General features: G+C 36.3%; 1 protein-coding gene across 5 annotated transcripts in view; it reads right to left on the reverse strand.

Moving 5' to 3' along the window:
• Positions 1 to 26536, reverse strand: part of LOC145661863 (uncharacterized) — a 269229-nt gene that overhangs the window by 63681 nt on the left and 179012 nt on the right. For all 5 annotated transcript variants that reach the window (XR_014126908.1, XR_014126907.1, XM_081727209.1 and 2 more), the window contains exon 4: positions 7282 to 7320. Coding sequence is in view for 3 of the 5 variants with exons in the window: in XM_081727209.1 (XP_081583335.1) it covers positions 7282 to 7320 (39 nt within the window). In the remaining 2 variants the exon portion in view is untranslated. The remainder of the gene's footprint in view (positions 1 to 7281; positions 7321 to 26536) is intronic.

A 26536-nucleotide genomic window follows, 5' to 3' on the forward strand; every position in this document is an offset into this window, starting at 1 on the left:
AACTGCTTACAAAAGTGCCCTTCAGTACTTTTCCATGCTTTCTCTGAAAGGCGATGGATACACGAATAAGCAATTATTTTACAAGCTCTTGTGTGCATGGTCGCCCGAAGGGGACAGGGTGGGGACTGGGCCTCCTCTGGCTCACGAAAATGTGTACGTAATATAGCAAATCACGTATTCTCAATACCAAAAATACCAGACTATGGAGATGGATCCGGTAGAAAATTTTCTTCGGGCTCCCCTGCTCATGTGGTATCTTTATAAATTAATTTTCTATACAAGTCAGTAATATCATTTAGGGTGGCGTGGTATTTACTTATTGAAATTCCTTCCTTGAATACTAGAAAAGACAATGCAGTTTTTTTCATAGCAGTGAACAGTAATCTGCAGTGTATATTGTTTATACAATGTTCATACAAGGTTATTGTTCATACATACAATGTCATAAGCAAAGAAAATCCACAAAAAGATATACCGATGATGATATCCGCATGCAACCCGAAAGAAATTCATGAATAAGTGGTTATATAAATTGTCAAGCGTAAGAGCTTGCATATTTACAACCATATTCTCAAATCTTTTTCTTCTTTCATGAATTTAACGTCCCACGATTATGCACCGAGGCTGAGAGAGACACAGATGATGAGATGAATGATAGTGATGGAAGAAAAGTGGAAGGAAACGGGAGAATCCAAGCATACGGTGTTTGTTTACCACAAAGCTCATTTGACGGGAGCTGGTATCGAACCAGGGACTTAATGTGCCAGAGGCGAGGCTCTATCACTAAACCACTTTACCCTCTCAAATCTTTATTGTGCCTTAGTTTGGAGGCATTCCTGTTACAGTACAATCAAGTTGTTCTCTTTCTTTTCTTTTTCTTTTTTTTTATATTTAAGATGTTTCCTTTCTTTTTAAAATTCTCAGCATAAACCTCAGTGGTGCTAGTTTGCTTTTTAATAAATTAACTATACCGTTTTAGAATTTATGGGGAAATGTAACTTGTTTTTTCTTAACAAGTACAAAAGTTATTTTAGAACTTTTGAATACTGCATGTACACAGTCTGTAGTATTATGCGATCTCTCAATGTCGCGCCAATTCAATCAGTAATGTCACTTAGGATGTTGTCCTAATTTATTCATGTTATTGAAATTTCTATCTTGAATATTATAAAAGTTTATACAGTTTTTGTATAACAATTACGTACTAATCAGTAGTATATATGCTCCATACAATGACATTTGTAGAGAAAATTAAAGAACATTAAAATATACCCACATAAATCTATATTGATGCTAATACTCGCATCCGCGCAGACCTCTATTCATCTGTTTTGTTTGCCATCAAGATTATGTAACCCAAATTAAATTAATGATTAGCAGGTTTTGTACATTGTCAGACATAAAATATTGGATTTTCACAAGGTGGATATTTCTTTCAGCAGAGGCGGATCTAGAAAGTAAAAATTAGGGAGGGAAGCCAGAACCCAAACTATGATAGGTACACCCTCCATTCCAAAAGAAACCGAACGTTTTAAAAAAACAAAAAAGCAATGTACATTTTGGAACAAATCATTTTTATTAATCAATGTATTCCCCTTCTGCATCGATACACATATTTGCACGCTTCAACAAGTTGTCAAACGACTTCTCCATGTCCTTTATTGGAATGGTCTTTAGGACGGCGGTCGTCGCCTTCTCAATGGCATCAATCGATGCGTGCCACTTTCCTTTCATCGCCAAATGCAGTTTCGGGAACAGATAGAAATCGCACGGAGCGAGATCTGGTGAATAGGGCGGATGATGCAACCGAATAATGTGATTTTTGACCAAAAATTCAGTTACAAGTCGCGAACGATGTGATGGTGCATTATCGTCCAAAAGAGTCCAACTGCCGATTTCGCGATATTCGGGCCGAATACGACGAATTCTTGCCAGCAAACGCTTCATGCCGCCCAAGTAAAACTCTCCAGTGACTGTCTGGCCGGGCTGAACAAATTCTTTGTGGATAATTCCTTTTGAATCGTAAAAACAAATCAGCATCACCTTAACTTTTGACTTCACCAAGCGACTTTTTTTGGGTGTTCCTTCATCCGGCGCTCTCCATTCAGCACTTTGCCGCTTTGTTTCGGGCTCATATTCAAAACACCACGTCTCGTCACCAGTTACAATCGATTTCAAAAAGTTTCGATCCTGCCGAGCACTTTTAACGATGTCTTTGCAATGCGCAATTCGATCAACTTTTTGGTCTTCGGTGAGTTTGTGTGGTACAAACTGCGAATTAACCTTCTTAAGGCCCAAAACTTCGGTCAACATGCGGTATGCGGTTGTTTGAGGAATGCCTAATTCCATTTCAATAACTTTCACCGACGATTTTTTGTTATGTTTTATGAATTCACTCACTTTTTCGATGTTTCCTTCCGATAATCCGGTTCTGGGACGGCCTGATCTTTCGTCATCATCCAGCGTCTCTCTACCCGATTTGAATCGCCTGAACCACTCGTAAACTTGCGTACGGGATAGACACTCATCACCATATGCATTTTGTAGCATTTGGTGCGTTTCACTAAAAGTTTTACCCAGTTTAACACAAAACTCAATTGCAGCTCGTTGTTTGAAACTCATTTTCCGACCGATATACACAACACACTGACAGTTGAAACGCAATAACTTTGTTGCCGTGCATCCAAATGTCATGACATTTATACCAGTTGTCAATGAGGGACTACGCCATCTACCGGTAAAATATTACAACAAATGGCACTAGTGGTACTATTTGTTTTCAAAAGTTCGGTTTCTTTTGGAATGGAGGGTATATATCATGAGTTCACTATAAACTTTAAAAATATATATAAATAATAGCTTCTATTACTTTTATCAGAAAAAACTGGGGGCCTAGGTTCCCCGGGCTCGAAGTACTACTGATATCGGTTCTAATATAAACTGTCAAATCAAACTCTTTTCCCATATCTATATAGCCTAGGTACTTCCAAAGATTGCAAAATACAGTTTGGCTAGTACAGACAATTACCCTGACGAGAAAATGTTTGGTTTTATTTGTTTATCTTTGAGTATTATGTCTTACCGTTTAGACGAAAGAAAATGAGGAGAAATCAATTAATATAGTATTAATAAATACTGAAAAGACATAACACCATACTTTGAGTAGGATTCAAACCCCCCAACAGATGATGTGCCTGCCAGCCTAATTGCTTAGACCACTTGACCATGCTAGTCGGCATTTTTTTGTGTGCGTTTGAAACAGCCGCGCACCCAGATATTTTTGTTGGAGGGGGAGTCGAAGCTTCGGTGGGAGTCAAGCCACTACGTCTATGTAGTGCTGAACGGAATAAGTAATTGTAAAATACTTCCACCTATATTTTCAGAAAAAATGATAGAACTATATTGTTTTTATATAAGAGAAAGAATAAAGATAAAGCTCCTAGTGTGAAATAGGTTCCTTCCTGTTCTGCCTAATTCCTGTTGTGCCTAATGATCCTCCAGCACTTTATAATGCATTTTTGATATAATCTTATCTTTCGGCAGAACAGGAATTCCTGTTGTGCCTATTTCCTGTTCTGTCTAATTCACGCAAAAAGGATATTTAAATTTGAGGGAAATTTATTAGTACCCACTTCCCCTTGATTTTCAAATATCAGTGCGAGTGAGAGTTAGTTAGTTAGATTGAACACGTGAGTGGAACGAATTGTTTTATGTGTCCAAATATCCCTAAAATCATTTTTAGTATACCAAATGTAGTGAGTGTGCCCGGTATAATGTAAAAAGCAAACCACTACAATTACGTTGAGAAAAAGGGATTACACAATTTATTAGAGATAAATACTTCCAAATATCTACAAAGGAAACTTTAGAAGAACAAAGTTTGTTCTATAATAACAACTTAAAATATCGGAAAGGAAATACAGTTTTAACTTCTTAAAGTCACATATATATCTTGTCAATTCGAAAGAACAAAACTTCGAAACTTTAAAAATCATACTTATTATAAGCACATACTAAACCCACACACAATGTTTCATTGTTACAAATGTAAACAGTAAGCTACAGCGTTTACATAGGAAATCTTGTATTAGTACGGTATAAATGCCCTTCATAACATTTTTCCATCATACTTTCAATTCACAAATACTGCCATTCTGACTTTACACTGGCGACACTAATATTCAAATATCACACCCTCAAAATTTTGGTTGCGGTTTAAACTTTCGACCTGACATCGCACTTAAAACAATTTCATTTTAAACTGTGAGTCATAGAAATTCCACTTTTTTTCCATTGGTACGATCACTTTCCGAAAAAGTAAACAAATGGTGTTCTCTCATTGGCTGGAAATGCTCTCTCTCCTCCAATCAGAGTTTTTGATTTTTTGAAAAGTACATTAGACAGAAATACAAATAGATGGATATCTCATTATTGAACAGCGAGTTCATGATTGAGGAAAGAAACTTCATATAGGCAAGACGTACAGACGAGAGCTCCAAAATTCGTATTACCTGCGGCAGATAGAAGATTTCAGTGACAGAGAAGATATCACCGCCTGAATGAAATTTCAGCAGCAGCAGTGGCAGAACGAAGAGAATGTGTCACACTAGTAAACTTTGCGGTGTTAAATGAGGTGCTGTCAAAATCATACACACAAAGGAATCAGTCTTTTAAGATAGATTTCCTTAATAATAAAAAGAACTTTAAAAGCCACGGTATCTTACACACACAAGCATAACCGGAAGAAATAGTATTACATTGCGTCGGTCTGTCCCCTTATTGTGGACCAAGAATCGCACTGGCGATATAGATTGTACAGGTTTTACCGATAGTCGACTGACGTGGGTGCAATACATTTTTCTTGTAGTGTTGTAGAGGCAAACACACAGACAATTAGAGAAAACGCTGTCCTTTTTTAGGACCAAAACCCTACTTTAATACTTCGACTATTTTTAGAGCCAAACCCTCAACAAAAGACAGAAATCCGTTCAAGATGTCGAAACAGAAGAATCCAACCAAGAAGAAGGAGGAGCAGAAGAACACTAATGAACTCATAACCCAAGATCAGCAGTATCCAGAAGTAGATAAATGCCTCGCAACTGATCCAGAAACCGAGCAGAGTGAACTCCAACCGCTACCTGTAGTGAAGTATCGTGTCGGCTCTAGATTTAAAACGGGTAAGGAGATGGAAGTTATACATCTCAGAAAATGAATATACATGATAACTTTCCCGACTCAAGCAGCACGAAAAATATTTCTATATATCATCGAGGAGGAAGATTTTGGTCTATGTATGACGTTCGGCAATCAAGAAGACGTCGAAAGCTCCGAAGAAGAAGAAACTGGCCCTGTTCAGAGCCAGCAAGCTAGACTCACACAGGAAGAAACCTCACAGGTGAGAAACCACAACATACACACACAGAGAAACCAAGCACAGGTGAAAAACCAAAACCCGGAAAAAGACGACGACTAGCAGAAGAAGGAACTGACCGAGATCATCATACTATATAACACTAACCAAACTTTCCCACCAAACTACAGACATATAACAAACCCCACACCCAGCATTTTAAGTTAGAAAAATTACAGACAGTGAAGTATGCTTTTTACAAATTTTTCCCACCCCTTCTTTGTGTTGTTTACCATGTAAATAACTTGGGCATGTTCACGACCGATAATGGGGTTTCCCTGAACTCCATGTGTTTCCGGGGTTTTTCTTCCTACTACCCGAGCCAATGGGGAAGTGAAAAATTCTTCACGCGCTTTTCTATCTTCTTTCTTACTGTTCTTTCCTTCTCTAATACACACTGTCCAGTAAATGTCTAAGGATAAACATTTAAATATCGTGAACAGGCTTCTACTAATCAGGGATAAGCATTAGTTTACGTTTTCTAATTTTGGCCAATCGTAAACAAGCATTTTGTTTACATTTTTCAGATGAATAATTCTTTTTACCATTTTTAAAGTAGTACATATTAAAACACTTAAATTCCACACAACTGAAAAGTTTTTATATACAGCATCATACTGTGCCTATAGTAATAATTGTTATCTAGGCTACCAACAGAGATCGGTAATTTAACCAAACAGTGAAAGAATGGTTGTCCACAATTGCTTATATAATATGCAACCTAATCTGTTAGGTCTTATTGTTCCAATTTACATATTTATGTTACTATTATTCCTAATATTTCAGCTTCTGTACGAGGTAATGTTGACTGAACTATCTTATTATCAAAAATTTTCCTATTATTATTTTAATGAATTTTCCATGTCATAAGAATCCACATTTTCGCAGGGGAGTTGTATGTTTTTAACTATGTTACTGTTAGCTACACGCTCGCTGACCACGTCCAGATCTCCTCGCTGAAGTTGTAGACGGCCAACAGATATCGCGTAGATATACTCGTAGTAAAATAATGGTGGTCTATGATTGCTAATTTAAGTTCAGAGAAGCTGAAACGATATAACAAAATCAAGAGGTCCTGAAAGCAACTGGAATTGTCGGGAAAATAGTTAGTATTAAATTTCCCTTAAATGTAAATACCCCTTTTTGCGTGAATTAGGCAGAACAGGAATTAGGCAAGATCAAAATGCGTTACAAATTGCTGGAGGGTCATTAGGCACAACAGGAATTAGGCAGAACGGAAAGACACCGTGAAATAATACCTGAGTTATTGATAATTGCTTTTCCTCACACTCAGACACAAGATACACTAGTTCTAAGTGAAATTTTCCACTTTAGATAGCAAATACATGACGACACAAATTGAAAAATAAATAAACCACATTAAACCAAGTATGAGGTTAAATATGAAAACACATATTTGAAAACTAAAATATAAGTATGCATTTTTTTCTATTAATAGAATTAGCATCACTTTTTTCTAAGACGTAGCCTTCTTTTCTACTTTCATTGAGTCTTTCATAAAGCCAGTACGTTTTAAAAATTTCCAACGCCTCTTGTTTATGCAATAATGCATTAATTTCCAATGGAAAACGAAAACGACTTAACATAGTACAAGATATAAAGGCATTACATACTGTTAATGGAAGTTCGAGATATTATTGCTACAAAATTTTGTGATCTGTTTTCTCAAATTGAATTTCATTGCTCTTATATTTTGAATTATGAAAATCTGTTATTTATTTTTATTTTCCATTAATTAATTCCCATGTTTCCATCTTAGAAACTCAAATGGAAAGAGATTCGGTAGAAATATTCTAGAGATTCCTGGAAATTTTCCCCTTTCTGTTTTAATTACTTTCGTAGGAACTTACCTTACTGAAGGATAATAACAAGATAAAGTTGATCCACCACTGAAAATAAAGAATACGTGTTTTTAGTGTGGTAGTTAAGTTATTATGTGAAAATTCAAGCACTTATTATGATAAATAAAGACAATAACATAATAGGGAAAATATACTGCACTATTAATTACTCATAAACGAACTCTTGTCTGATTTTCACCCTAAAAGAGAAAGGTGAGAACATAAAGTAAGACGTAGTACAAGTCTTCGTAAGCAGCAATAACCTGTCTGCAACACTCAGGTAGACTATGTCTCAAGCTGGAAGAACCCAGCAGAATGTGCACTACAGAACCAATCCAGTATGTGGCTCATCTTGTCAAATTTTGTAACTGGCGTTCCTGCAGATAATTGTGTAACAATTGGAAAGAATCGACGTACAGTGGGACCAAAGAACTGAATTCTTGGCAAAAAGTAGGAATGCGCAACATGAAGCAGAAAATTGTGAGAAAACCAATTCAGTGTGTGCAGTGGCTACAATACTGTATTCAATATCAGGACATAAAATAAATTTACAAGCAAACAACAACAAAAATCAGATTTTAGGTGGCACACACCAAGATACACTATATGAACATGTCTTTGAAAATGTAAAAGAAAATCAATGGACTGAAATGTTTATGTTATTTTGATAGCAGAACAATCTGACTTATCGCTACTTTCCAGGGATCATTCTGTGATGAAACATGTGCAGCTGTTAATAAGTCTAATACATCCTTATGAAAATGAGACGTTTTCCTCTGTAATGCTTTTCAAAGGCTCCTAAAAAGACGGTTTGATGTAATTAGTAGTAAATGCATCACATTTTCGTTTGTCTTTGTTCGTGAAATTTCACGAGCGAAGTGTTCCCTGTATTGCTTAAATTCTTTATTCCTTGCCCCTTGGGCTTCCTCACTGAGTTGACGTATTGGAAGTAGAGCATGCTGTATGATTTGAGCATCATAAATTAACACCTTATACACAGTTGGTGGCACTGGGTACCACGGGTATTTCGTAATGAACTCATCCTGTGCCATGTCGAGAGCATATCTGCGAAATTTTTCCACATGCATGACCACTAGCAAGTGTCTGCAGCTCAATCTTGAACCTTCATATAATGCCCACATCATCAGTAATACTTGCGGACAATTCGTTGTTACCAAAGAAACGCCTTGGTGTATTTCCATCATTGGTTGTACCAAATTCTGGTTTTGGTTGATCAACGACTAAATAATAGGGATAATAGTTAAATATAATATTTGGGTTGCATCCAAAAGGTGTTGTTATTAACTTATCTGAAATAGGAAGCAAAAATTGCACTCAGAGTAATCCAATTTCATGTTTAAATCTGCCCCGAATATCCTGTTTTTTATGTGCTTCCGTGTTCGTCTCCATGAACTTGCCACTTTCGAATGAGCATTTTGTAAGAAAGATGTAAGAGGCAGTTAAAGAACCGTATCCGTAGATTGTTTAGCAAACATTGGCGTTTCAAAATGTCGTAACCATTAATTAAGTATGGTTAACTAGAGTTTATTTCTGTGGGTGAATGCCCGAGAAGTATGACTAAATGTTCTATTGTAGATGGGGCCAGGGACGAAACTCTTCAGAGTTCTGGGTGCAAAAATTTCCAGAATAGACGTACAGTGGCTCAATAAAGAAGTCGGACATATACATACTTAAACATTCCAAGAGAGAATATATATTCCAAGAGCACGCTTCAGAGAACAAAAACTATATTTTTATTACTCTACATTATTTACTTATGAAAAATAGAAACATCACGACAAAACTCAATTTCATGACTGTAAAAAATACAAAAAGTGAAAACATAGTGTAAATCCAAAAAACTTGTAAGATCCATACCCGAAAGACTGAAAGCCACCGTGAATATATAACAGATCGCCAACAAAATATTAGAAATATTTACCAGCGTTCTAAAATTTTGTTACAAATTAAGTGTCCGAGTTCTTTTTTGACATGGATTTACGCTATGTTTTCACTTTTTGTATCTTTTACAGTCATGAAATTGAGTTTTGTCATGATGTTTCTATTTTTCATAAGTAAATAATATAGAGTAATTAAAAAATATTTTTTCTTCTCTGAAGCGTACTCTTGCAATGTTTTTCTCTCTTGGAATGTGTCACTAGGTATATGTCCGACTTCTTTATTGAGCCGTTGTATATTCAACTTTTTCAGTGGGTGCATGAGAATCACGTCTAATAACCTAACACTTTCTCTCAGATTCGTCACAGCTCAATTCACAAGCAGCATTACATGCAGAATGCAGTTTTCCTCAAACATTTATATGCGCTATATTTTCCAAAATTACATATATGTGCAGGTACACTAAGAACAAGTTTCCGCTACGACATATTAAAAAATCACAGATATGATATACCATGTTTTCTACTAAAATGTCATTCTATTGTTTGATTATAGTTTATATGGCTTCAGTAGCACAGCACTTTCCGAATATATTATGTACTACTACTACACATCACATCAAGATTTTAAATATACAAAACGATACACACCTGTGGATCGTGTCATCAAGTTTATCAGCCGCTGAATATCTATACGCGCTGTAGGGATAGTCGCATTTCAATTCAACTTGCTATCTTCTGTCACTAAGCAGCGCCTCTCCGTCTTCGGCGGATAAACAAGTTTACGCGTGCCATGAGGTCATTGTACGCTGTTACCACTTCCTTTCCTGCATACTATCTTATGTGTACACTATTAAGATTCCCTTATAACAAATTATTTCGCGTCAATCTTTCACTTTGTTTTTCGAATTTTTGCCAAGAATTGTCTAATTTGGCCCAGCTGTGCGACCGTGTTCGGGGAATACGGAAAATGCATTAGAGTTTCCCGTTCAAGTTGGTTAATGGTGTCACGAATGAATTTAGCGAACATGCAGTTTTGCGTTGTCTTGAAGCACTTTAGCGATTCAGCGATACGCAATTGATTCTCTGGCAAAAATCAACAGCCTGCGATGGACGATGCAATAAACAATCCACCAAATATAGAGCATGCACAAATAGAATTGGATGTTTGGAAGATAAAATTGGTACATATGGTGTTTACCAATGAGAATGATAAAGTGAATCGTAAACAACTCGCTGTGTTCAGAAACGGATCCATCTCTGACAAGAAAACAAAGAAACACAGGCCCAGTTTATTTCAGTCACTTTCTGAGATTCAGTCAATTCGTGTGCTACCAAACTGATGAAGGTAATTTGAACAGTTTCTGCATTGTAATTGAATTTTTCTCCTAATGCCTCACATATATTTCACCGCTATCCGGCTGAGTAGCCGTCTTAGAATCTCGTTGCCAATAATAGTATGCCCTGGTTTATGGCTCAGAATCCATGGTCTGTTTCCCAGGTTCAAAGACCTAGGGGTACCTAGGACCACCCTCCAAATTTTGGCAGGATACCTAATTTTGGGGGTCAAGGTTTAAGTTTGATAGGACACACCCATGGTCTAGAGGGAGTATAGGACCTTGGTATATACCGTTGTAAGTTTTGGGGTCCAATAGACCGTTTAGTTATACAAAACGGGGACCGTTTAGTTACACAAAACGGGTACCGTTTAGTTGTACAAAATGAAAAACACAATATTTGTTGAAAAAAATATTGTTACATTCTTTAAACTTCCTCCACTTCTCTACGTAATTATCACCTTCATTTAGACATTTGTCGTATCTGTTCACGAGTTCCAGAATTCCCAAGTTATACTTTCCTGCCGCCAGAACATTAACCCAGGGAGTTACTGCTGTTACATTCTTTACACAATATCACACAGATAGAGACGCCTTTCTTGATCGGATTGTGCCTAGTGAGACCTGGGTGACTCACATCACCAGAGAGTGCAAGCGCCAATCCCTTGAATGGCATCATCCCTCATTACCCAAAAATCTTAGAAAGTTCAAATACATTCTCTCAACACGAAATGTCATAGCAACCGTCTTTTGGGATCCTAAAAGTGTTCTTTTAATTGATTTCATGCCAAAAGGCGCTACGATCAAAGCAAAGTATTATTGCAATTTCCACTTTTTCTCTAAGCTGAAACAGTTTCTGGGTGGTAAACATTTTGGAAGTGATGAATAGTTAAAGAATGCAGTGATCACGTGGCTTAATGGGCTGGCGGTAGAAGAGTATAACATGGGAATGCTGAATTTTATGAAGAGATACAACAAATGTTTTAAAGGTGATAATTACGTAGAGAAGTGAAGGAAGTTTCAAGTATGTAACAGAATTGTTTTTTCCAACAAATATTGTGTTTTTCGTTTTGAATAACTAAACGGTCTTTATTTTCCGGATGACCCTCCTATTTATGTGTATAATGTATTCGTAAATATTTTGATTTAGTGTGATTCATCGCTTAGATTGAACACAATAACATGATTAAAACACAGTAACATAGAATAATAAACTGTTGAATTGTTTGGAGATTGAATAGTTCCGTGTTCTCTTGAAGAATAGAAAGACAATGATCTGTTACACGAGCATTAGCGATTGGAAATTAGCAAAGTGTAGCACTAAACTGTAAGTACGATATTTTAACGTAGCGATTCAGCCTCATGCAATATTCAGATACAAAGATGGATGGATATTCATATATGATTTTTTTTGGTAATTAAACCTTGTTAGTTTTTTGCGTATTGAATATTGCGCATTTTTCTCTCAAGTTATGACTTATATGTCTAATGTCTTATGACTGTGGTGAAACTAATGGATAAGCCAAGAGGTTTAAATCTGGATTACGTCTTCTAGACTGACAAACTCGTCATTCTTTGTTAAATTGGAAAATGTTCTTTTCTTTTCTAGAAGGACTGGATAATGGCAACGTTGTTATAATTCGTACCAGTACCTGGCTTTATGAACAGGACAACACCTGTTAAATTTCTTCAATGCAATTGCCTCCCATCTGGATCACCTTTTGCCACATATGGAAGGCGATGTACACCGTCAGCGCGTCAATCTTTGTTGATATCCCTAAGGGACCACCATATGTCACACTGATGATGGCTTGTTTTGTATCTTAGTGCTTCCCGTGAAATAGTTCCGTCATTTTGGTGAAAAGAGTGTTACGATGTTCCTGAAAACATCGTTGTGCACTCTGCCCACGTTCCACTTCAATCTTGATCCGTGCACTTTGTTCGTCTTTCCGAAACATATTGTTGTGGCGCTTCCATATTCCTCCTCTATTTACGGCACTAATACTTTTGATTGAATAACATACACTAGTCACCACTTGCCACATTTCATCGCCTCACATTTCCTTATCAGCTACGGAACTCTTGTAGTGCTGAGACACTACCCTCTGACGTGAGAGCAGTGTTACCACTATTTTTATCCAACATATGTCATTACTTCTGATGAATGCAATTGTTGAACTAATCACAGGAAATTTCGGAGTGAAAATAGATATTGTAGTTTCAACATTTATGTATTTGCAGAGACAATCGAATCGGGAATCTGAATTTGGTGCATTTACGTAATTCGAAGACATTCATCTTCTGATCGGTCAATCACTTGTTTTACAGGAACGTTTGTTTTCATACACTAACAGCATTCCTTTCATACAGAAATTTAATAATTTACGCAGAGCCCTTGGAAAGATTTAGGCGTGAAAAGAAGCGCCTAAGTATTTGAGTAAAAAGTAAAGAAAAATGTGTACTCAGAACATGAATAATTCAATCATGCCGCCTTGCGTGACATGAAAACGTGACTGAATTATCACGAATTCTCTCTACGTAATATTCTTCCCTCCAAGTGTTCTCAAATCGTGGATTGTCACAAATACATACAGTTCATTATTCAGCTTTTCATGACTGAGAATAGACGCTAGAGCCACAGTTATCGTCAAAGGCTTGCAAAGCAGAAAAATATATATTACAGTATAATTACTACTTGGCATGTAAAATTATAAAATGTTTTAACTTAAAATTATAATTTAAAGGTTATGCAGAATGCTAGAGAGCAACAATTTATGAGAAGGAAATACATTTTAATTTTCAAGTCATTATCTTTATAAAATCTGCATAGCTGCTAACTTTCGTAACATGTTGAAACTCCATTACTATAGACACTGCTGGAGACGCTTTACATCAATATCTACCCACGTCCAACTTCATCATCAGTGCTCCACCAGACCAAACTCATCATTCAAAGTTGGGCGGAAAACGTGTGCGCGTTGTGCTTGACTTCGCTCTTTGCAAAGATGTATCCTTTACTGTCCATCCTTATGTCATTTCTGATTTAAACTCCGACCACGGTCCAGTCATTTTCCACGTCCCACACCACAGTATCGCCCATTTAATTCTGCTCCTATCTTCAAGCAAATAGAAACTGATTGGCATGTTTTAAAACAAGAACTAAACACTATGATGGATCTACGAGATCGGCGTGCCATCATTGAGGACATTGATCAAGTGGTATCTCACATCACATTAGCACTTCGAACAGCAGAGGCAGCGAGCTCCACTATCATAATCTCTCCAACGCACACAGTCAATGCGAAAGTGTACATCTGCAAATTTCTCTTCATTTAAAACGTTGGGCTAGACGCCGATAGTAACACACACTTCATCCAGCATACGAGACATTGTGGAATAAACTGCGTGCGAAATCAAGATGCTCACTGAGCGACAAAATCACCAGTACTGGGAAGACATTTTTCGAAATGTCACAGCAAATGATCGCAAAATTTGGACATACTCCAAGTCCTTCCAATGTGGTAGAAATGCTTCCAGAGCTAGAGTCCTACAAGGACCACTAGGACTGACTCAAGGCCCTCAGTTGCAAGCGGATATTTTCGCTGACTCTCTGGAAGAACAGTTTCAACCGAATAGAGCACGTCTCGACCCCTATCTCGAACAGCACATCCGAAAAAGGTTATATAGCATAAGTACACAAAATCCTACACATGACATCATCTTAGTTACACATTGGGAAATAGCAAGACATACTGCCGGCAAAGACAGTGTTTGAGCCCAATGGGATTCGATCTGAGATCCTGAAACATCCAACTAGAAAACTGCTGGTCTTTTTAACCTATTTATTTAATGCAATCTTTCAATTATGCTACTTCCCAAAGACCTGAAGAAAGCTCGTATCATCACCATCCCCAAACCTGGAAAGAATCCACTGCTCCCGCAAAACTATAGGTCGATAAGTCTTCTGTCACACCTGAGTAAACTCTTTGAACGTGTGTTTCGCTGGAGGCTGAAACAGAACGTAGTTACTAGAGACCTACCATTCCATCAGTTTGGGTTTCATGCCCAACACAACACTACTACACAACTCGTACAATTAGTGGATCACTTAACAGCGGCTTTCAACAGAAAACAACACACTCTTGGAGTATACTTGGATATCTCAGAATCATTTGATAAAGTTTAGGTAGCAGGGCTATTATACAAACTATACACCCAAGGTTTCCCAGATCGTCTTCTGCATTTACTTCGTTCTTACGTCATTGGCAGAAAATTTGATGTGTCTGTTGATGGTGTCAATTCCACGTCTAGACCTATCGAAGCAGGTGTTCCATAGGGCGCTGTACTTTCACCGCTTTTATATAACCTGTACATGGCAGATCTCCCGACCTTACCACATTGCTTTGTCGCAACGTACGCCGATGATACTGCCTTTTTCATGACCAGTAGCTCACTTGCACAGTGTTCCATCTACATGCAACGTCAACTAAATGGTTTTCAGGAATGGGCAAGACGTTGGAGGATTAAAATCAATTCAAACAAAAGCTGTGCTATCATCTACAGTCGAAGATGCATTCGCGCCCCTCGAAATTTAATCTATGAGAACGCACGCATTCCTCATGCTACTTACACCGTATACTTCGACTGGGTCTTTAGACCATGGTCTAACGTTCGCCGCACACACCAGAGACATAAAACAAAGAGCTTTATGAAAAATCTCAGCGTTATACCCCATATTTCGCTGCAGCTCCCTTTCTCATGAGGTCCGAGTTCACATATTCAAGATCATAGTTCTGTCTACAATTTCTTATGCATGTCCTGCCTGTCAACATGCTTCACACAGCCGCATACAAACACTCGAAAGTGAGCAAACTCGAGCTGGTAGTATAATCACTAGTCACGACAGATATACACGAAACAGCCAGATTCTGGAAGATTGAAAGCTACCCACTGTTAGCCAGCTATTGCTAACATCGGCGCCGAATGCGCCCTCTGGAACGTCCATCGCACGCCACGCATTTAAAAATCTCTTTCCAGAACTGGTAGTGAAGTCATAATAAGCTATTCTGGGACAGTTGCAAATGCAGACTCCCATACATAACAAAACAATAGTAATATCCAACAAACCAGTCACATATCTTTATATATTCTTTATACCATTTTACCCATGGAGTCAGGGGCTCCGGCCCGATACTCTATACAAAACTACAATACTACCGTGACCGTGACCGTTGGTGTTGAATTAAAATCCAAGTAACACGCTAAAGTGGTAGTCATTTTGTGTTGTTTCAATACCTCAGTTTTTGCAGTTTATTGTTGGGTAGCAAACTGACGGTTTAACATGAGCCATATGTTGATTTAAATTCCGTAACGGTTAATGTGACCTTGACTTTTTAATCCATTATTTCGTCATGTTTTAACTCCATTGTGGTCATTTTTACCTCATTGTTAGGTTATTTGCACTCCCTCCCATCTCCAAGCGACCCTACAATGTGATCATTACCCGGGTTCGGTTCCCGGCGGGAGCTCATGTGGTTCGGATTCCACGTTAATCAGTAGGTCCACGTCTGACATAGCCTCGCTACTGAAAGGGACGCTAAACTAAAAAATCAATCAATCAATGTGGTCATTTCTTACCCCACGCTTGCTCACTTTTAACTACACGTTTGGCCAAACGCATAACCGGATTAATGGAATTCACACTTTGTTGGGTTATATTGTACACCAATTTGGGTTAAAAGTATTAACCGGTTATGTGATTTCACACTAATTGGGTCGTTGGATTTGACTTCTATATTTAACTACACGTTCAGTTAAATTTATTTCAATCCAATTTAACTAAGCACTTTGACTCTATTTGGATCGGAGCAGTTTTAGCCACCTGGTTGGGTTTAAAAATGCACAAATAGGGTCAATTTCAACCCAATCATTTTTCTCAGTGTGGCTAAATTTAGTAAATAAATTAAATGATTTTTTTCAAATTTGTGGAAGTTTCTGTCACTTAGTATAATGAGTAAGTGTAGTGCATTATATACGTAGAACATGATCAACAGAAATGCAAAAATATGTGATAGGAGCAAAACATTCTTTACAACGTTTCTCGTGTTTTAGTTAAATCTAGAAAAATTGTGTTCATTTTTAATATATACGTAATTACGTTTCGAAATTTAAAACTTCGTAAACTATTACACCAAAGCACGCAAACTGCAAAGAAAGTATGTTGTCTAGTCATATGCAGTGAGTATTTTTTTGGAATTATAAAGATAAAATATTTTCCTTTCATATTAATTCTGACAAAACTAATTATAAAATATTGTTGGTTTTAGCGTGAATTGTGACCTCATTAATGTACAATGTATCATGTCTACATAAAATGTATTAAATTTTCTCTACAAGAAGTTTTTTTTTTTTTTTTTTTTTTTTTTTTTTTTGCATATTGTTAACCTGCTTCCACCTAATTCCCACTTAGAAGTTAAACCTTAGTGGCGCGGTCTACAGAGGGAAGATCTGGGCACAAATCAAAATATGATGGCAGCTTTCCGTGAATGTTCGTACTATGCAGATCATCCTCTGCGTGACTGAAGCTGAAAGTGAGTAACAGCATTTCGTAAGCATTGGGGTCGTATGCTGATTCATAAGACAAAGAGAGAAAGACGGATAGCTTGTGGTATTATAATATAGTATTCCTATAGATTTTTAGGATTGATTTCAAGGCAGGAAAATGCAAAACAAATTCATTTATTCCAAGTTATTGCTCTATCATATTGTCATAAAATCAAGAAACGTTTCACGCTGTATTGATCTACTAGGAAAAATGCGTATTTCCGCGTGTATTGAGAGGTGAAAAAAAAAAACATTCTCTAACAGAAAAAAATTTAGTTTCTTCAAGAATAATAAGTTGTTTTTATCTCTCATACACAAAAATTTACGCAGTTTTTCTATGAAAAATATGCGCTGAACACTCAAACGCAAGACTTGACTAGTTCTGAACTGGTATGCTACACTGAGAAAAATCAGTTATTCAGACAGCGTTATATTGTACAAATATACGAAATCCTTATGTTTACGACGAAACATACGTTTTCCATCTGGTAAATATGTACTGCCATTTTCCCGCTTATATGTTACATCATGCCGCTACAGGGTGTCTGACATCTAATAGTCTTCCTTATATTACATATGTATACGTATGTTACGTCAGCCATATGTTGTATACGTCCATCTGTATGTGAGATAGATCCTGACCGCCTATATACAGTTCTTCCTTTCATATAGAAAGTACGTATAGATGGAACATTTATACTAAAGTATTATAAAACATGCATTTTCAGTTTTACGTTTGCTGCAGGATGTTTACGCATAGTCATATGTTAAGTCCAAAAACTACAGGATTTACGCATGTAACCTACGTTTTTACGTACACCACATACGTTTTCTTTTCTCTGTGCACTGGGTTGTCTTAATTACACGTATTTCTTCAGCTACAGTTAGCACTATTAGAAGTTTTTGGGCGGAAGATTTCAAGATCCTTGCTATATTGTGTTTAGGTTGCTTTTGTGTTTGTATCTCAGTTTATCCTCTTGTATATCTCACATAATTTAACTCTTAAACATAAATTAAACATAACTTTCTTACAAGGCTGTCTATATTCTTTACTATAAATTAACGAGAAATGTTACAGTTTCGGAAGTATATCACTTCCTTCTTCAGACTACTATTCCAACTGAAATCATAGATAACGTACCATAATTTGTTATCTCTACCAATAGATAATAGATAATAGGATTGGTAGAGATAACAAATTATGTTACGTTATCTATGATTTCAGTTGGAATAGTAGTCTGAAGAAGGAAGTGATATACTTCTGAAACTGTTACATTTCTCGTTATTTTATAGTAAAGAATATAGACAGCCTTGTAAGAAAGTTATGTTTAATTTATGTTTAAGATGGACACAAGGCCTTTTTATAAAAATATCTATAATTTAACTCGTAGTCATTTTCACCTGGGTTCTCTGTGACGTCACAGTTAACTGTGTACGTTCTCAGTAACAACACGAGAAAGCAAGGAGATGGTAACAAAACCTGTCATTAAAAGCAAACAGTGGTAACAGGCCTACAAGGCATAGTCGATCGTTTTGCAGATACATTGTTCGTAGATTAATGCCTAATCATTAGGCTCCGGATTCTTAGGTTCGAACCTATTTTATTCCTGTACAGTGAATTCGTGTTTTCTTTACATTTTAAGTTGCTATAAGTAGAACTATATTAGTTTTATAGGACCTAAAATGTCCTAATTGGGGGGTTAGGACCTAAAAAATCCTAAATACTTTCAAACACGTAGTCAACCAGTTTTCAACAATGCAATAACAAGGTTTCCTTCACACAGCATGTTTCTTTGTAATTCGCGGCTGCGATTGTGAATAAGCGGGGCAGCAAGTTTATTTTTACCACCACCACTACTACTACTACTACTACTACTACTACTACTACTACTACTACCACTACTACTACTACTGCTACTACTACTACTACTACTACTACTACTACTACTACTACTACTACCAGGGCCGTGCTGGGATACTAATGAGGGCGGTGGACAAGTCTACTAAAAGGGCGCCCATACAAACGGGAAATATATATATATATAGTGAGAGAGATTTTGAAAGAAAGTATGGGTGCCATTTTATATCAAAATCACCACCAAATTTGTTTTAGTATTAACGTAAATAGCTAATCTCGGATCGAAATCCTCTTTACTACAGAAAAACTTTTTAGTTCCTGCAATAACATTTCTGCCAAATAAAAAGAAGATAAATGTATTAACAACTTAATATAGCACGCGTATGGACGCAGGAGGCTCATTGCCGCGTTTAAAAAAGCTCTCCATTGATTTGTGTCCTTAGCAAACTGAACCCAGTTTCTACTTTATATTTCAATCTCTGCGAGAACCATTTTAATATTGTCCTCCCATCTGTGCCTCGGTCTTCCTAACGGTCATTTTCCTATTTGGATTTCCAGTTACAACTTCGAAAGCATTTCTAATTTCTTCCATTCTGGCTACATAACCTGACCATTTGAGCCTCCTAGACTTGATGACCATAACAATATTTGGTAAACGGTATAAAATTATGCAGTTCCTCCTTATGAAGTTTCCGCCTTTCCCCATTCCCGTTCCTTTTGGAGTTCAAATATTGGTTTAAGAATCTTGTTTTCAAATACTTTCAGTCTGCGTTATTCCCTCAGAGTCAGTGACAATGTTTCGCAACCGTACAGCACAACAGGCATGATTATCGTTTTATATTTTGAGCTACAAATTCCTCCACAGAATTAGCTACAAAAAAGATTTTTAACTGAATAATAGCACGAAATTCCTGCTTTAAGTTGCCATCAATTTTTTTAGTGATTATAGTTTTGGTCTGTTGATAATGATCCTAGATATTTGAAAGTATCCACTTTGTCGAAAGAAAATATTTGGTATTTTAACACATCCATAAAATGCAGTATTACAATTCCGACAAACTTCCCTTTATTTAGTTTTCTCTGCATTTACTTTTAAGCCTATATCCCTGCAAGCGGTAATTAAGATTTCTGCATTCCTTTCTATTATTCTGTCATTACCTATTAAATTTACATCATCAGCATACGCCATAACCTGGCAAATACAATTCAGCTCTAGGACTTGATTGCTGTCTTTGATTTTCCTTATCGTGTTCTCCTGAACAAAGTTAAGTAATAATGACGACAACGCATCTCCTTGCTTCAGGTCATTCTCAACGTGAAAGCTCGTGAACAAGAATTTCTCTACTCGAACCTTACTTTGGGATTAATTTGAACATATCTTAATTAATCTACCTTTTCTGTAAGCATGTTGTACAATGTTTCCCTCCTACCAGAGTCTGAAGTCAATAATTGATGTGCCAGAATGTTGTATTCTCTCATTTCTTTTCAAGTATTAGTCGAATGGTAAATATCTGGTCGATAGTTTATAGATTTTACCTAAATCCGCTCTGATAATCTCCAACAAGTTCATCTGCGTATGGAGTCAATCTTGCTAATACAATGTTTAAGAGGATATATTGGATGTTGACAGAAGAGAAGTGCCTCGATAATTATTAAATCTGTTTTGTTGCTTTTCTTCTGAACTGGAACAATGATTGATTCTCTTCACTCTTGTGGTAATTCCTCCTTGTTCCAGATAATGAGAATGAGTTTGTGTATCTTTCCCTAAAATTTTTCCCCTCCAGCTAAAATTAAGTCAACCAGAATTTCGTCTACACCCGGAGATATGTGTTTATTTTTTTTTTTAAATAGCGATTTCTATTTCTGTCTGCTTAGGTTCTGGAATATACGGTTATGCTGCATGCATTTCACTTTCTCCACGCGCATTAGTTTTTGGCTATGTGTTAAGCAAATCGTCAAAGAAATCTTTCCATCTATTTAAGATGCTATCTGTATCAGTGAGAACTGTTCCTTTAATATATAAGCACGAAGTTGATAGCATTTTTTAAGTTCGTTGATGCATTTATACATGCCCCGAATGTTTTTGTTTTCACTATTATCTTCAAGTTAATTAATTTTAACTTTCAAACGTGTCGTTTCTTTGTTCTAAAAGTTTTAGAAGTTTTCTGCCAGATGACAATGAAATTTTATGTAGTTATTTCGTTCGGATTTTGTAGCCAACGCAGTTTCTTCTGTTTTCTCTTCTCTGCTACTTTAGTACATTCCTGGTTGAACCATGGTTTGTTCCTACGTATTTCTGCATGCTCCAATGTTTTTTTGCTGAAATTTTAATGTTATCTCAAATTTCAACCAAGTATCTTGAACACTAGTGCACTCCGAACCTTCTAAAACCGAGAATCTATTCGACACTTCAATCTGGCTCCCCTCTCACCTGACTCACCTCTATTTTAAAAAAAATAAACCGCTCCGTTTTCAGATATTGAATATTTCCTTTATCAACGATAGTCTCTCTCTTACTATCACATTCAACTCCTCTGAACGACCGAACATTAGTTGTGCTAGACTGTTCTTTTCTGTCTACTAAAACATGATCAGTTTCAATATGTGTTTTTCCATCTGATGAAGTCCAAGTATATTTATGAATGTCGCGATGTTGGAATTTTGTAATCTTCACGATAAGGTTTCTGGATATTGCACAGTTCACGAGTCTAACGCCGTTGTCACAACCTTTCTTATGTAAACATTTATTCCCTATAATCGGTTTGAAAATACCCTCTGGTCCTACCTTCGCATTGAAACCGCCTAACAGAATTTTCATATGGTATTGCAGGAGATGATCAAATACCCGTTCTATTCTTTCGTAAAAACTGTATTTTTTAAATCGCCATCCTTATTTTCTGTTGGGGCATGTGCATTTAAAACAATAATATTACACCACCGACCTTTAAGAGAAGTAAAAGAAAATCTATCATTAACAAATTCAACCTATGTAATTGCTGATATTACGTATTCGTTTGTGAACGGAAAGCCCTGTTTCTAGTTGGTAATTTTTAATTTGTTCCACGTAAAAGAACATAAAATTTTCCGACTTGACTCCTTCATTTTCTTCTCATCTAACTTCCTGATATCCTACTAGGTACAACCTCTATTTCTAAACTCATTTTTTTTTACAAATTTTAACGCGCCTGCTCTATAGAGACTTCTTATATTCCATGTTCCAAATCTCATGTCGATTTTACTTTGCTGAGTTCGTGCCAAGTTATCAGTTTTGATCCGAGGATTCTGCAAACTTATCTGAACAATCCTTTTTTTACAGGATGAGGTTGTTAGCCTCACACCCAATTCTCAAGCTGTATTATCATCCTTTGTCTGTCCGCGACTGCTTACTCAGTATATTCGCAGCTAACCTCTATATCCCAGAGGCCTTCTCCTCGATCCACAACCTGAGGACGTGCCGTGCCGTGGTGACAGGAAGACCACATTTTATGGAAATTAATACAGCTATATTTCAGAAATACAACAGGTACTGATTATCCGAACACTGCTTTAAAACACACAGGAACAATCAATATGCTCGCATATATGGATGCATATTAGGACTGTGAAAGCTTCGATGCCGTAAAAGTCGTAAATTAGAGACTACTGTCAGTGTAGTATTACATAAATGCATCGTACGTTTGACAATCCGAACTATTCTTGATGTATCACATTGTTTCGTTTTATAGCTATATAACTTTATAATATTTTATAAGGGATTATACTCTTTACCTGTTCTCTGCCAATAGCAACTGTATGAATTTATAATACAAAACTGAAATACAGAAGAATAAAATTTAAAAAAATAATATTTCGCAGGGCATCTATGTAAAGGGCGCCTTGTATTCTTCACGGGTTCTGTACTACCAGTCAGTATTTGAATTTATTAAACAAAGCTGGTATACAGGATAACTATAACCACTTATCTATAATGTGATGTTTCGTAGGGCGCCTTATGTAAAGGGCGCACTGTACCTTTCACGGGTTCTTCGCCAACAGTAACTGTGTGTATTTATTGTACAGAACTGTGCTATGCAGAAGAGTAAATAAAATCGTTCATCTTTGATGTGGTCTCGGAAGGGCGCACTGCAACTTTCACGGGTTCTTTACCAATAAAACTATAAGAATTTATTACTAAAAACTTGTGCCTTTATTTATACTGTGATATTTCGGAGGGCGCACCGTTACACGTCCCGGTGTCCCGGTGGGCCAGCACGGGCCTGACTACTACTACTACTATAGTACGACAGGCCATACATATGTTAAACTATATTTCAGCTATCAAAAAAAGTCCAAGGTAAGAAAAGTTTTATTATTTTTATTACGCAGAAGACTGGTTAGCATAAAGCTTACTAAATTAAGGTTACCATTTAAGTATGAAATAGCTAACAAAGTGTTTAAAGTGTAGTAATATTCCGTTTTCAGTAATATAACGCTAAAAATCCTATACGATGTTTTTAAAAAAAACCTATAAAATCCTAAAATGCACTTTTTAAAATCCTAATTTGAATTTTTTGCGGCCTAAAAATCCGTAGCCTACTAATCATCTACTGCCTACACTTATTTCACTTCATTCCACCTACCTCACTTTTCCCTTTCTTTGCGCAATCAGTTATTTCTGCGCTAGCTCTTCTTGTTAAAGCTCGCTTCTACGTCATGAATCACTAGTTGGGAATGACTGCTTTAATCTCTGATGAAACCAGCGCTCTCTAGCGAAATATCAGGTAAGATTTTGGCTTTATGTAAATAAAAAATACGTGTAACGATGTTTTACGCTTAACTCCTCCTAGACCACTGAACAGATCCTAGCCTAACTTATATATTTTTAGCATATTTCTAGAAATGAAAAGGAGAAGGGTGAAGGGTGACATGTAAAAATAATTCAAAATGACGTATATTACAGTCCGTTTCATAGTTTTCGTGATTCCTGAGATGAATAGTGATAACCTAGATGTTGTTTAAGTCCAAATTCATCCCTCAAGCATATCGTAAGTGGGAATTACTTCAAATACTTTCCACAAACCTATTCTTCCCAGGATTTTAGCTAGTTATCTGTTGATCATATTACATTACTCTTTATATATTACATATTTCTTTTTCCTTTTTTACACGTATGTAATTGCACTGTATATAATTTATTATATTATTTTAAGAGTGAGGGGACGGTGGTTGTGTGAGTCGACGTAGCGTACACTGAGAAAAAATCGTATGTGGCGCATGTAAAAACGTATGTTACATTTGTAAGTCCTGTAGTTTTTGGACTTAACGTACAGCAAACGTATAACTGAAAACCCATGTTTTTTTAACTTTCTGTATAAGTCTTTCATCTATACGTACTTTCAGTATGAAACAAGATAGGCGGTCAGGATTTCACATACAAATGGACGTATATAACATATAGCTGACAAATGTAACATACGTATATGTATGTAATATACAGAAAACTGTTAGATGTCAGACATCCTGCAACGGCATGATGTAACAACTGAGAGCAGTGCGTATGTAGCATGTGGATAACGTATGCTCCGTACTGATTTCTGAAGTAAGCAAGAGAATTCCGTATATTTGTACACTCCGCATAAAAAAATTGCGACACCTAACGCCGTGCAGTTAGGCCACCCAATATACACCTTCTTATCCCATAATCATGTCTGGTAGAGTGATCCCCTCCCTCTCCTCCTTTCTTCTCTCCCATACTAAACTTAGCTAACAACATGAACGCAATTCTAATTTCAAACTACACATGTATTAGTATCGATAAAATGAAATAACAAAACCGAGACGAAACAAGATTCATAAGTTAATTTAGGGAGAAACTGAAACACACATAATGAAAAATTGAAACCAATGAATGTCTATTTCACAGAGGTTCAGAAACGAGTCAGGGAGAGAGAGAGAAGGCGAGAGAAAAAGAAAAGTGAAAGGGAGAACAGATAAAAATGTAGAATTTTAAACTTAGCAAGAAAAGAACCTAACATTATAAAGTTCCGTTACCAGAAATCCAACAATAATGTAGAAATAACGTTTGCTTTTTTTTTTTTTTTAGGACTGTTCGAATATATAGAGGATGCTTGAAACATTCATTAAATCTCTTTCATAAAGGATACCATATTCAATTTCCAGCAGAGTTGCCAGAGCTACTGATTTTGCAGGAGATCTCCTGCTTTTTTCACGTTCTACTGATCTACTGCAAACAAAAATGAAAAGTTAACAATCTCCTGCTTTTTCCTTATTTCGAGAAGTTAAAGAAATATATTATTATTCATATTGAATTTTCATTTTTTCCTTTCATAAAAACATAAAATTTCTCTATATGCATACACAAAGATCTGTAGAGCATATACCGTAGTTATAGAGCTTTGCTGTATATAATTTGAATACAAGGATACAACTGTACGTCATCTTCTGTATGCATGATAGTTGGTGATCTTTATGACTTACTGTAAAATTTACGAGTACATGTTGTTTAGAATGGGACTTGGGTTGGAAGAGTAGTTTAGATCACCTCTCCACCTTCGTTAGCGAAAAATTATCTTACGTCATGATCACGTGTGATTGTACCATATAGCTATACTATCGCTAGGTGCATGATAACCGACATTTTCGCACTTCACTTTGCTCTTTCACTACATCTTCCTTCACACATGTGTATCAAATATTATTGATATAAAAGACCATGAGGGTCTTTCTACCTCCAAAAGATTACCTAATCATCGGAAAACATGAAATTTAAAATTCAAATTCGTTTTATATGTATTGTTTTATTTTGAAATGAAAGTAATAATGAATTCTGTACTGCTTGTTTTGACCACACTCCCCTTAATAATGGCATTTTTTGCTCTCCCTGGATTTGCACTCAAATGAAGCCCCTTTATGTGTCTACTGCTTTCTCCTGTTTTTTAGCTTCGAGTCTTCTGCTTTTCCATCTAATCGGTCTGGCAACACTGATTTCCAGTAGTATTGTAGATCTCACAGACACATCTAAGATAATGTCAACAGTTTAACACACATGCTTTGTTTCTGCGTAGTTCGGTTGTAAATTCGGTAGTGTTCATTGGACGTACTGGTGCAAACTGCGTTCTAATAAACCCAGTAGGTAGCGTAGGTCATATCTTCCATTTCAGACTACTAATGCAAAGTGAACAAAAAAAAAAAAAAAAAAAAAAAAAAAGGAAAAGAAAAGAAAAGAAAAAGAAAGAAAGAAAGAAAGATAAAAATGAATGAGTGCTATTTTACTGGTAAATTTTTATCAGAAATATTCTATATTAAAAGTCCAAACCGTATCATAATGAAAAGTTACAAATGTTCAAATGGAAAATTGGATGTTCCTTACAGATGTAGCAGACCTTGCATGTTTCAAATTTCAACGTGAATAAATCACATTCAATTATAAGATGGAAAAAAATTTGTGTCGAACTAGTATAAATAAAATTTTGTTTTCAAATATAAAAAAGAGGTTACCATTTTCTAGTCTTTTCCGAAGATTTATCTGTACCGAATATCCAGCATCACTTTCATCTCTTGCGAATATA

The sequence above is a fragment of the Thermobia domestica genome, chromosome 1, assembly GCF_964235325.1.
Source record: "Thermobia domestica chromosome 1, izTheDome1.hap1.1, whole genome shotgun sequence".
Lineage (NCBI taxonomy): Eukaryota > Metazoa > Arthropoda > Insecta > Zygentoma > Lepismatidae > Thermobia > Thermobia domestica.